Below are 13,929 nucleotides of genomic sequence, written 5' to 3' on the forward strand. Positions count from 1 at the left end.
AGAGGAAAATTGGGTCAGAAGAATTAGAAACCAAGAGTGACAAAACATGCCACTTGTTGTATAACCATGAACTTTAAAAATAGCTATAGAAATGCAGATGTGCACACATTTTGTGCTCTTGGAGATGGAAAACAATAAGTAGCAAAATCCTTCCCCACAAATAAATGTGCACACATTAAATTCAAGGCTTCTACCAAATCATTCTGCAGAAGAACCAAAATTTATTGAGCCACTTCTCACATTTGAGGCCAAGATGTTATGGTTGGGGGGGAGGGGGGAATAATGTATGTGTCTTAGAAGTGAGTGAGCCTTGGTCAGGAGTGTGGTGAAAGAATTGTGAGTCGACTTTCATAAGTGTACTGGGAAAAACCCACAAAAGAACACTTTGTATTCAGAAGTATATTTATGTAAAGGCCAACTCAGTAATCAAATGTTGATTAACATTTGTCCCAACCACATTCAAAAAGACGGTTGCATTTAATCCAGACAGACTTGGATTCCAAGGTAGCTAATTCAGAAATAAACCTAGATTAATCCTGGCTTGTCCCCAGAGGAATGATCCAATAGGATGTAGCCATCTCGTCTGCTTTAGCTTCCTTGGAGAAAGGCTGAAACGTTACCGAAATAAGCAAGCCAGATGTGATGCAAAGTCTTGATTTTTTTTTAAAAAAAAAGATTCACCTATCAAATCCTACTCAAAAGAGGAAATGCAGCATGGTGGATTCTCAAGTTCTTGCAATTTTTTTTAATGCTCCTCCTTGTTCACATTGTTTTACATTGCTTTTTAAAGATTTTAATTGTAATATGTTTCTAAATTCTAACCTGCCCTGTTATTTGCTGCGATGGGTGGCTAAAAAATCATAGATAGATAGGTATGTAGGTATGTAGGTATGTAGGTATGTAGGTATTTAGGTAGGTAGGTAGATAGGTAGGTGATAGATAGATAGATAGATAGATAGATAGATAGATAGATAGATAGATAGATAGATATGGATGGATAGATGGAAATGGATGGATGGAAATGGATGGAGATAGATACATGATGGATGGAGATGAATAGATGGAGATAGATAGATAGATAGATAGATAGATAGATAGATAGATAGATAGATAGATAGATAGATAGATGATGGATGGAGATGAATGGATGGATGGAGATAGATAGGGAGAGGGAGGGAGAGAGATTGTGTGTGGGGGGGGAAATGGATGGATGAAGATAGATAGATACAGTACATGATGGATGGAGATGGATAGATGGAGATAGATAGATAGATAGATAGATAGATAGATAGATAGATGGATGGATGGATGGATGGATGGATGGATGGATGGATGGATGGATGGATGGATGGATGGATGGATAGAAAGATAGAAAGATAGAAAGATAGAAAGATAGAAAGATAGAGATAGAAAGATAGAAAGATAGAAAGATAGAAAGATAGAAAGATAGAAAGATAGAAAGATAGAAAGATAGAAAGATAGAAAGATAGAAAGATAGAAAGATAGAAAGATAGAAAGATAGAAAGATAGAAAGATAGAAAGATAGAAAGATAGAAAGAAAGATAGAAAGATAGAAAGATAGAAAGATAGAAAGATAGAAAGATAGAAAGATAGAAAGATAGAAAGATGATTGAAAGATTGAAAGATTGAAAGATTGAAAGATTGAAAGATTAATAGATGATAGATATATGGATGGATGGATGGATGGATGGATGGACGGATGGACGGACGGATGGAGATGGATGGAGATAGATAGGTAGATAGGTAGATAGGTAAGTAGGTAGGTAGGTAGGTACTGTAGGTAGGTAGATAAGCTTCCAGAAGCCCTCAATCAGATATGATATGGAGAAATCTCACAAGATTTTAGAAAATTCTACAATATGTCAAGTTTTGTAAAAATAATTCTTGTCAGTCCAAAAGATAAGAGAGCTGTAGTGGTGCAGTGGTTAGGATACAGGATTGCCAGGTAACTCTGCCCACTGCCAGGAGTTCGATCCTGACCAGCTCAAAGGTTGACTCAGCCTTCCATCCCTTCCGAGGTGGGTAAAATGAGGATCCAGATTATTGGGGGCAAAAGGCTGACTCTATAAACCTCTTAGAGATCGGGATGGAAAGCCCCGTGAAGCGGTGTAGAAGTCTAAGTGTTATTGCTAATCTCCCACGATATCCTAGGTTCTTTTTTTTTTTTTTAAAAAAACAACCTTTTAAATAATTGCCTAAGATGACACAATGGCATTCAAAAAACAGTGAAAAGGGAATTTGGGGTTGACTATGGAATTTAATTATAACTCTTCCTAAATCGCTTCTCCCTCATCACATAACCAGCACTTTTTTCTTAAAACAACCATCCCATCTTTAAAAAAAAAAAGAACATATTAATAAGAAAGAAAATAAATCAAAGCTAAAACTCAGAGATCCTGAAGCCTGGAAGACATTTATTTGTATGAAATGTTACCCTATCCAACCGTGTCTAGGAGGGAAAATATAACTTTTAATTAATCTTGTACCTACCTTCTTAAATCTTGGATGTTTTTATCCCACATGGAGCAACTCAAGCCGAACCTTGTCTGGGCTAAATTGCCCATATAATTTGTCCCATTTCCACGAAAACAATCTGTGCGTTATGGTTGAAAAGGGAAAAAAAATCAAGTGGTTAAGAGAAACTCTCATATTATCATTGGTGCCGTTTGATATAAAGAAATTCTTTCTGGATTTTCTTTTAATTCAAGTTTGAAAATGTTTAAAACATAGGGTATGTCTTATGTTGTGTAAGTTTATATCACATATGTGATATAAAGAATGACAGAATGACAGAACAACAAATTTGGAAGGGACCTTGGAGGTCTTCTAGTCCAACCCACTGCTCAAGCAGGAGACCCTATACCATTCTTAAAAACCTCCAGTGGTAGAGAAGGAAGGAAGGAAGAAGGGAAGGAAGGAAGGAAGGAAGGAAGGAAGGAAGGAAGGAAGGATGGATGGATGGATGGATAATAGCATAACAGAATACCAAAGTTGGATGGGACTTGGAGGTCTTCTAGTCCAACCCCCTGCTCAAGCAGGAAACCCTATACCATTCCAGACAAGTGGCTGTCCATTCTCTTCTTAAAAACCTCCAGTGGTGGAGAAGGAAGGAAGGAAGGAAGGAAGGAAGGAAGGAAGGAAGGAAGGAAGGAAGGAAGGAAGGATGGATAATAACATAACAGAATACCAAAGTTGGATGGGACCTTGGAGGTCTTCTAGTCCAACCCCCTGTTCAAGCAGGAAACCCTATACCATTCCAGACAAGTGGCTGTCCATTCTCTTCTTAAAAACCTCCAGTGGTGGAGAAGGAAGGAAGGAAGAAGGGAAGGAAGGAAGGATAGATGGATAATAGCATAACAGAATACCAAAGTTGGATAGGACCTTGGAGGTCTTCTAGTCCAACCCACTGTTCAAGCAGGAGCCCCTCTACCATTCCAGACAATTGACTGTCCAGTCTCTTCTTAAAAACCTCCAGTGGTGGAGAAGGAAGGAAGGACAGGAAGGAAGGAAGGGACAGGAAGACAGCATAACAGAATAACAGAGTTGGAAGGGACTTTAGAGATCTTCTGGTCCAGCCCCCTGCTCAAGCAGGATATCCTAAACCATTTCAGACAAATGACTCTCCAATCTCTTCTTAAAAGCCTCCAGTGATGGAGTACGCACAACTTCTGGAGGCAAATCGTTCCACTGATTAATTGTTCTCACTGTCAGAAAATCCCTCCTTAGTTCCATCATATGCCACATTTAATAACTGAATATGGTTATGTGACTCAACAGAAGGAAACTGTATTTTACACAGCACTTAAAAACCAGAAAATCGCGACAATTCACGCTGCACTTCTGATGACCAAGTCAATTCAAGTTTCAAGTGATGGATTTGATTCTGAAATTTCCAGATCCTGAAACCTGCATCTTTGTCCCCATCCTACTAAGTGCCTTAGTTTTATATAGAATATAGGACAAAACAGAGTTGGAAGGGACCTTGGAGGTCTTCTAGTCCAACCCCCTACTCAAGCAGCAGACGCCCATAGCATTCTGGACCAATGGCTGTCCAATCTCTTCTTAAAAACCTCCAGCGTTGCATCACCTACAATTTCCGGAGGCAAGTCGTTCCACGGATTAATTTTTCTAATTGATTAATCGGTCTGAAGCCCAATAAATATGTCTGAGGATATAAATAAATAATCCGGGAATCAGTGAGTGGCTTCTCCTTGCCATCTCCTGCAGAAGGACTGGAGATGTTTTAGCTTCAATGGCAGTTTGTTGACTGCGAACTTGACAAGGCCAGCCAATGCATTAGCCGGAGTTGAAGCCTGCCAGCATATCTTCAGCACTGCAGCTTAAATCCAGATGCTCTCAGCATGCTGCAGCAGAAACGGAGGGGATTTTAAGCTCGTCGGACGGCCGTTGCTTATTTGTTGAAACCCAAAGACCACCAGCTAGATAAAAGAATCCCTTGGGTCAATTTTGGCTCTTGATGGCTTTGGAGGAAGGTCTACGCCAGCTTTCTTGGCATCCCTCCAGAAGTGAATTACCCATGCCTTCTTCCCCAATTTTTTTATTCTTTTTAAAACATTACTTTAGTCTGGGATTTTCAGTCTCTCCTGAAAGTCGCTAAGTCTAATCCTGCTTAACTTTTTCAACGTCAGTCAAGGTAGATGCTGCCATCAGCTATCACTAAAAAAAGTAAAGGCTCCATAAAGTTTCTCAAACTTGGGAGCTGGAAGCATTCCTCGGGGTGTTGACTGGGAAATTCTTGGAGCTGAGGTCTACATATCTTAAAGTTGCCAAGTAGAGGAACACTTCCTTCCTTCCTTCCTTCCTTCCTTCCTTCCTTCCCTCCCTCCTTCCCTCCCTCCCTCCCTCCCTCCCTCCCAGTGGTTAGAAAGCAGTATTGCAGGTTAACTCTGCCCATTGCCAGCAGTTCAATCCCGACTGGCTCAAAGGTTGACTCAGCCTTCCGTCCTTCCGAGGTGGGAAAAATGAAGGCCCAGATTGTTGGGGGCAAGAGGCTGATTCCGTAAACTGCTTAGAGAGGGCTGTAAAACACTGTGAAGCGGTATATAAGTCTAAGTACTATTGCTCTTCCTTTCTTCCTTCCTTCCTTCCTTCCCTCCTTCCTTCCTTCCTTCCTTCTTTCCCTTCCCCTTATTCCCTTTCTCATTCTCCTTCCTGATGACACAGTGGTTAGAATGCAGTATTGCAGGCTAATTCTGCCGACTGCCAGCAGTTTGATCAGGACTGACTCAAGGTCAGTTCAGATTTCTGTCCTTTTGAGGTCGGTAAAATGAAGGCCCAGATTGTTGGGGGCAAGAGGCTGATTCTGTAAACTGCTTAGAGAGGGCTGTAAAACACTGTGAAGCGGTATATAAGTCTTAGTCCTGTTGCCCTTCCTTCCTTCCTTCCTTCACTCCCTCCTTCTTTCTCTCACTCTCATTCCCTTTCTCATTCTCCTTCCTGATGGCACAATAGTTAGAATGCAGTATTGCAAGCTAATTCTGCTCACTGTCAGGAGTTCAATTCTGACCGACTCAAGATTGACTCAGCCTTCCATCTTTCTGAGGTGGGTAAAATGAGGAGCCAGTTTCTTGGAGGCAAGGTGTTGACTCTGTAAACCACTTAGAGAGGGCTGTAAAGCACTGTGAAGCGGTATATAAGTCTAGGAACTATTGCTATTATTTAAATTTTTTCTTATCTACGTAGCAGGTATTACCTTTTTCAGTGGATGCATTGCATTTTGGTATTTGGGAACAATCTCCGATCCGAATATTCGGATTGGTCGTAAAACACCAGGGTACCTCAGCGCCATCTGGGTTTCGGCAATAGTTCTCTCTCAGATCCCTGCAAAAAAAAATATAAGAAGACAATGACGATGAGAAATGTGCTAACATATGTCTGGCAAACTGCTGGGTTTCTCCCCCATAAGCAAGAAAAAATTACTTGAAAACTGTGTCACTAACTCAGTTCTGCAGAAAAAATGAATGTGTTAAAACAACAATAGCAAGAGACTCCACGCACACACATTTTTGTAAAACAGGAAATTCCAAATGCTAGACAGCTACTAAAATTATTTCAATGTATACTAATATCAACTCTGGCAACATTGACAGAAAGAGTTCCATTCCATGCCTTCATAACCAAACGCTTGTAAAATCAGTTCTGCCCAAGATGCTTTAATAGCAATAGCAGTTAGACTTATATACCGCTTCATAGAGCTTTCAGCCCTCTCTAAGCAGTTTACAGAGTCAGCATATCGCCCCCAACAACAATCCGGGTCCTCATTTTACCCACCTCGGAAGGATGGAAGGCTGAGTCAACCCTGAGCCGGTGAGATTTGAACAGCCGAACTGCAGAACTGCAGTCAGCTGAAGTAGGCTGCAATGCTGCATTTAACCACTGCGCCACCTCGGCTCTCAAAAAAAGACTTTTCTGTCCCAGGTCTTGTTGTGGCCTGGCAGGAGCCGTTGGAGCTGCCACCAGACTCCAACAGCGAGGGGTCTTATGAGTCGGCCCTGGAGAAGGTGGAAGACCCTGGACAGGGTGCCGACTCCGAGCAGGACGAGGAGAGACTGGTTGGCCACCAGGTGGCGCCGGAGCCTTGGATCAGTGGGGAGGACACAAGAGGGAGTGATCCAGAAAACACCTGTGAGTTGTTTCGGGATGCACGCCATCAAAGGACTACTCGGCGGCAAGAACAACTGCATAATTATAGGAGATGATTACACTCAGCTGATGCTTATTAAGATCCTCTCCTGATTATAAAAGAGACTGCTTGTGCCACGCCCTTCTGCAGAAGTCAACATTCACGATTAAGAGAAGTCAATGTTAAGGACTAACAAGAAACAAACTTGGCAGGCTGGATTGCTGCCAGAGTTTGTTTGCATTGCTGCCAAGTTTTGTAGGACTTGCTGCCAGAGTGCTTATCTCTTTGTTTATGTGGCTTGCAGCTGGACTGATTAAAAGAAACCTTCTCATTTACATTGGTTTCAGCTTTCGTTCCTGGATGGAGAAGGGGGGTCAGAACAGGTCTCTATCCCACCTGACTCTTAATAGAGAAGGGTTTTATTTATTTTATTAGTTTTTACAAATAAGGCGGTGAACACATCCAATATTCTTCCTCCTCCTGTTCTTCTTACAACAACAATCCTATGAGGTTGGTTTTGGTGGAGAGAGAGAGAGGGAGTGGCCCAAAATCACCCAGCTGACTTTCATAGCTAAGGTGGGATTAGAACTCATGATCACCTAGTGATTGGCCCAAACTCAGCTTCCATTGCTGAGGCAGGACTAAAACTCACGGCCTCCTGGGGATTGGCCCCAAAGTTGCCCAGTTGACTTTCATGATTAAGGTGGAACTAGAATTCACAGCCTCCTGGTTATTGGCCCAAAGTCACCCAGCTGGCTTTCATGCCTAAGGCAGGACTAGAACCCATGGACTCCTGATGTTTAGCCCGGTGCCTTACCCACTAGACCAGACCGGCTTTATATATGGAGAGCCGAACTCATTGGTAGCCTCACATTGGAATGAACAAGGATGTACATTCACTTTCACAGCTACCAAGATTGTTGGCTGAGCAGGTACAAAAATAGCCAGGTAAATGATTGAAACCTGGGAAGTAGGGCCCCTTTTTAGTCAACCGGAGTGCTGATTTACTACCAACTTATCCGATACTTAAGATATAAGGACTTGGCACCCCAAGGAAACAACAACAGCCAATCACCAGCCATCAACACACCAGACAACCAAGGGGAAGGCATCACACCAATACGACGCTCAGAATAGCCCAAGGCACATATTCTAGTGGACAGATGTTTTCTGAGGATGGGCTCCAGCACAAATCCGAACGCTCAGAAGACTAAACCTCTGGTCCCAGCGACCGAACCAGATTGGAATCAACATTGTCCTGGAACACATATATTTCCCTTCATTCATAGTAGGTCTACGTATGTTTTCAAGATAACCAACCCTAGAAATGGAGGCTAGAATCGCAGCAGCTTAAGAACCGATGTTACACTAATTTTTGGCCTATTGCAAAAGCTTCCTTGCAAACTTCAACCACATTTGAAAATGATGATTAACGCCAGCTGTCGGGCTTAGCCTACCAAAATAAGCTCCCGCCTATTGTTCTGAATTAATGTTTGAATTATATAACCAGCCTCCGAGTGTTTATCACTAATTTAATTAGGAAACTGGACCCTACTGTACGGAGTATAGGCCTCCAGAAATTTTATCCGTATGGTCCCCAAGTATCTAATCTTCGGGGAAATCTCCTTAAAACAAACTCTCTGCTTTTATTAAAAAGTATCGGCCTCTGGAAAAATACGAATATGAAATGCGATGAAGAAGTGAAAGAAAGAATGATAGTATGGGCAAAAAAACTTTGGCTATACTATGTAAAGTTAAAGGTTCCCCTCGCACATAGAAGAAAAAGGATTTATAGGGGATAGACCCAAACTAATAAGTACAATTTATGAAATTTGGCTTACTACGACGAGGAGGAGAACGGCTCTTAGGTTTGTATATGCTTTTCTTGAAGGCAAAGCGTTACACATACTTGGCTGAACTCTTGAAATGGCTCACTTTAGTCCTTCATGATTGATTGAAGCAGGACACGTGTTCAGAGTAAAAGTCCAGAAGTTTGCAATGAAGGCTTACATATCCTGGTTTGCTTTGCACATTTAATCTGAAAGTAAGATCTACGGGAAGGCATAGAATTAACTGAGCAGAACAGATCCCCGGTGGAAGGGATCAAATTTTGTGACCTGAACACAAGGCTCTAACTCCTTGTTTTATTCCTGGCTAGAAGGAGGAGGAGGAGGAGTATCCTTGGGGATAATGACTGTCTCAATAAGGATGAATGGTGAAAAGAAGAAGAAGAAGAAGAGGAAGAGGAAGAGGAGCAGGAGCAGGAGCAGGAGCAGATGAAGACGAAGAAGAGGAGGAGGAGGAGAAGATGATGATGAAGAAGAAGAAGATGAAGAGGAGGAGGAGGAGGAGAAGAAGAAGAAGAAGAAGAAGAAGAAGAGGAGGAGGAGGAGGAGGAGGAGGAGGAGGAGGAGGAGGAAAAGGAGGAGGAGGAGGAGGAGGAGGAGGAGGAGGAGGAGGATGAGCAGGAGCAGGAGCAGGAGCAGGAGCAGGAGATGATGAAGAAGAAGAAGAGGAGGAGGAGGAGGAGGAGGAGGAGGAGAAGAAGAAGAAGAAGAAGAAGAAGAAGAAGAAGAAGAAGAAGAAGAAGAAGAAGAAGAAGAAATAAAAACGGTGATGGTGGTGGTGGAGGAGGAGAAGGAGAACTAATAATAATAATGGTGTGCAAACATCATCAATCTGAAATCTGGATTTTTTAACTTTCTAAGAAATTCTCCACCTCCACTCCCTCAAACCAATCTGAACTCCTGCTGACTTATGATGTTTTCTTGGCAATCGATTTTATCCTTTTTTTAAAAAGACAAAAAAACCCTACCCTATAATTCAGAAATTTTCCTAATGGTGGTCCTTCATTCAAGTATTAACCAAGTCTGCATAAGTTTCATTTTCTTAGGATCACTCAAGGTTGATTGAGTTTTATCGCTTGTCCTGGGTTTTTTTTTTTTTTTAACAATTGTACTTCACAGTTCTAAGTTTTGAAAACTTGCACAAACTACCTTTGGAACCGATTCACAAAACCAACCGAGCTGAGTTCCGGGGCGGTAGAATAAAAGTTTATAGTAAATACCGTGTTATTTGTACATTTTAGTGTGCTGTATACAGTTATATACAGAGGTTCTATTGGTCTATCATCATCAACATCAATGAACAATGGTTTGAGGCTGCCAGAAGAGCACAAACCAGAACTTTGCATCTTTCTTAACACTCAAAAGGATAAAAGAGGAGGAGGAGGAGGAGGAGGAGGAGGAGGAGGAGGAGGAGGAGGAGGAGAAGGAGAAGGAGAAGGAGAAGGAGAAGGAGAAGGAGAAGGAGAAGGAGAAGGAGAAGGAGAAGGAGAAGGAGAAGGAGAAGGAGAAGGAGAAGGAGAAGGAGAAATAATGGGTAGAGGAGAAGAAATAATAATGGAGATGGAGGAGGAGAAGAAATAATAATGGAGGAGGAGGAGGGGGAGGAGGAGGAGGAGGAGGAGGAGAAGAAGAAGAAGAAGAAGAAAGAAGAAGAAGAAGAAGAAGAAGAAGAAGAAGAAGAAGAAGAAGAAGAAGAAGAAGAAGAAGAAGAAGAAATAATGGGTAGAGGAGAAGAAATAATAATGAAGGAGGAGGAGGGGGAGGAGGAGCAGGAGGAGCAGGAGGAGGAGGAGGAGGAGAAGAAGAAGAAGGAGGAGGAGGAGGTGGAGGAGGAGGAGGAGAAGAAGAAGAAGAAGAAGAAGAAGAAGAAGAAGAAGAAGAAGAAGAAGAAGAAGAAGAAGAAGAAGAAGAAGAAGAAATAATGGGTAGAGGAGAAGAAATAATAATGGAGATGGAGGAGGAGAAGAAATAATAATAATGGGTAGAGGAGAAGAAATAATAATGGAGGAGGAGGGGGGGAGGAGGAGGAGGAGGAGGAGGAGGAGAAGAAGAAGAAGAAGAAGAAGAAGAAGAAGAAGAAGAAGAAGAAGAAGAAGAAGAAGAAGAAGAAGAAGAAGAAGAAGAAGAAGAAGAAGAAATAATAATAATGGGTAGAGGAGAAGAAATAATAATGGACGTGGAGGGGGGGAGGAGCAGGAGGAGAAGAAGGAGAAGAAGAACTGTTCTTATTAACTTGTCATTTTTCGAGTGGTAATTTTCTTCCTATTTTCTTTTAGTGTGGGATGAAGTCATTTCTACTATTGTTGTTGGATCTAAAGTGGGGTCTTCCTGTTCTCGGGATGACTGAAATGAAGATAATTGCAAATAGACTTCCAGCTATGTTTTTTTAAAGAGAACAGTGGCCCTACAGAGAGGCTGCAAAAATCAGTGAGATAAATTGATCTCTGTTTTTTTAAGCCTTCCGACATAGAAGAGTACGAAACAAAACTGAACACTGAGAGCCGAAAGTAAGAAAGGAGCATAATTAATCAAAAATGAATATATTCAAGATGCAAAAAAACCACACAATGCCCACCCAAAAATGGTGCATGCCATACATTAAAAACGAAAAAACAGGACAGCTTTTAATCAAACTCTTAGCTTTCTTTGAATGTGGATACACAGCAGACAACACTACCCTTGCAGCTATTTTTTTTAACGTAAAAATAAAGGTTCCCCTCGCACATATGTGCTAGTCGTTCCCGACTCTAGGGGGCGGTGCTCATCTCCGTTTCAAAGCCGAAGAGCCAGCGCTTTCCAAAGACATCTCCATTGTCATGTGGCTGGCATGACTCGATGCCGAAGGCGCATGGAACGTTGTTACTTTCCCACCAAAGGTGGCTCCTATTTTTCTACTTGCATGTTTTACATGCTAGGTTGGCAGAAGCTGGGACAAATAACGGGAGCTCACTCCGTTACGCAGCACTAGGGATTCGAACTGCCAAACTGCTGACCTTTCTGATCAACAAACTCAAGCATCTTAGCCACTGAGCCACCGCATTCCCCCTTTTTATTTATAAACATACAAAAGTCTAGAAACAGGCGGTAGATCATCCCAGCCACTCTTGATTCCAACTCAAATAACCTTGTCTCCAAAATTCTAACAGGAAGTTGCTTCCATTTCCATCTTCAACAGCGTGCAAATTCCCATGAATCTTTCATTTCAAAGAATGGATAAAGATTCCCAGCTGTCGGTAACATCTCTCCCCTTGATTAAAGCATTGTGGGGTACCCCAACAATCCGTTAATATCTCTCCCATCCAGAAGAGTGGCTTTTTATTTCACAATTGCAGCTAATTCCACTGTAATCAGCCCGGTTGGCAATCGGTGACAAGGTCTGCAAATGGAGTAGCATCGGGACATCGTGTTCCATGGAAGGATGAGAAGATTCAAAAGGCAGATTGTAACCATCGTGTCCTAAGATCTTCATTGGGGATGTAAACGAATGGCACAATGTAAAATTGGGCATCCTGGGGGGAAAAAAAGCACAATAACTCACAGCTAAATTTCCCTGATTATTGAATTAAATTGAATTAAAACTACTACTACTGATGATGTTGCCTAGTTGAGTTATCAAAAGTCTGCAAGAAAACCATCAAGCTCAGAGAGCATCAAGGACCTCACACAATCTTCATCCTCCTCTCTCCCACAAACCCCACTCTCTTCTACCACTGATGATGTTTCCTAGCTGGTCCACGAAACGTCTGCAAGAAAACCACCCAGCTCAGAGAGCACCAAGCACCCCATAGTTGTCCTTCTGCTCCTTCCCCTTCCATTGGTATCCTCAATGCCCTGTGAGCTTGGTTGTTTTCTTGAAGACATTTCATTACCATCGCCAGTGGCCAGCGGAGTTGGTAGCAGACTCAGACAGTGAGGAGGTTGGGGAGGAAGATGGGCCAGTCCTGGAGTCCGGGGAAGGCTCTGATGACGGCTCTGCGTCGAAGGCAGAGAGGGGGCCAGGGCCATCTGACAGTTATCAACTGTCTTTGGCATCGGAGATCAGTGGGGCAGAACAACAACTGGAGCCTGTTCCCAGTGTGCGCATGCACAGAGTTGCCAGATGAAGGGAAGAGCTAAAGAACAGGGGTCGACTTGGGAGTAAGGCCACAGGTGGACGGTGAATGGCCCCTCCCAGAGGAAATAAAAGAGGAGCGAAAGGGGAGTGGAGTTTGCAGGAGACAATTACTTCAATTCATTAGATTGAAGATCTGTTCCTGACTTCTTGCTGAGTAATTGCCGCTGCAGCTTGGCGTTTGGAAGATATCAGCCTGGCAGCTCTCCAAGCCTGCAGTTGTGAAATCTCTTGAAAGACTGTTGGCCAGGAATTCTCTTTAAAAGAGGTTTTATCGGGGTGAGGAGTCTGCTTCTTGATCTTGGGAAGCCTAGGTCAGAACACCAACTGAGTAACATCATCATCTGTTGGATGAGATGTCTGTAGGAAAACAACCAAGTTCAGAGCTACTATATACTGTATAAACAGGGATCAAGTTATGACTATTAATAACTGAAGTTATTAACGAGTTGGGTAATGAAATGTCTGCATGTCAACAACCAAACTGACAGCGCACCAAGGACCCCTCATTTCAACCCTGAGCTACTTCAATCTCGAGATGCTGTCTTCTACTGCTTAAAAATAACATTGCCTGTCTGCCAAAGAAGCACATTTTCACAAAGTCATAACACATTAAGCCTCACTTACCGTCAAGCAGGACTCTGGCCACTGTGATGTCCTGCTGAAGATTGAAGATTGAAGATATGGAGAGTGAATCCTTTCACAAGAACCAGCCAATCAATTTAAGGAATGAAGAGTGAAGAGCTGCAGATGATCCTGGAAGGCAAAGCTGCAGCTTCTCCCAAAATACGGAAAGATGAAGAAGAAGTGTCCAAGGTCAGAAAAAAGAATATGTTTCTTCCTCTTGTGTAACAGCTCTCCCAGCTGGAGTCAACTGTGTGGATGTTGGTCCAAATATCTGCACATACATACGGTCACCATATTGCCACTTCCAAGACAGAGCGGCATGGTGGCCTAGTGGTGAAAATGCTTGGCTCCCATTCAGGAGGTTGAGAGTTCAATCCCAGGTAGCAACAGACATTTCTCTCCCAGGGCGCAAGGGAAAAAAAGCATATCTCCTGTGAACTCCATGTAAGTATCAAGAAGGGCATCTGGACTGCAAATGCTCAGCTCCAACCCATCATCGCCGCCCCACTCTAACCCCAAATTAAGGGATTGCAGGGTCGTAAAAAGGGAGTTTTATTGCCATTTACAAGGCATACTACAAGAAGTCATCTGCTCAAGGAACCTGTCAGACATCGATTCAAAGAATACAACATACTTCTGCCAATATCATTGCCCTACTCCAAATAACCCACAAAGATTGC

General features: G+C 42.6%; 1 protein-coding gene across 1 annotated transcript in view; it reads right to left on the minus strand.

Annotated features, from left to right (window-relative positions):
- HGF (hepatocyte growth factor) overlaps positions 1-13,929 on the minus strand; it is a 55,980-nt gene that overhangs the window by 16,722 nt on the left and 25,329 nt on the right. Inside the window, 2 exon segments of the mRNA XM_087723067.1 lie at positions 2,512-2,614; positions 5,735-5,862. Of these exon segments, the coding sequence (XP_087579193.1) occupies positions 2,512-2,614; positions 5,735-5,862 (231 nt within the window).

Source organism: Thamnophis sirtalis, unplaced genomic scaffold (genome assembly GCF_051295495.1).
Source record: "Thamnophis sirtalis isolate CommonGarterSnake01/CBP01778 unplaced genomic scaffold, rThaSir2_p1.2 scaffold_9, whole genome shotgun sequence".
Lineage (NCBI taxonomy): Eukaryota > Metazoa > Chordata > Lepidosauria > Squamata > Natricidae > Thamnophis > Thamnophis sirtalis.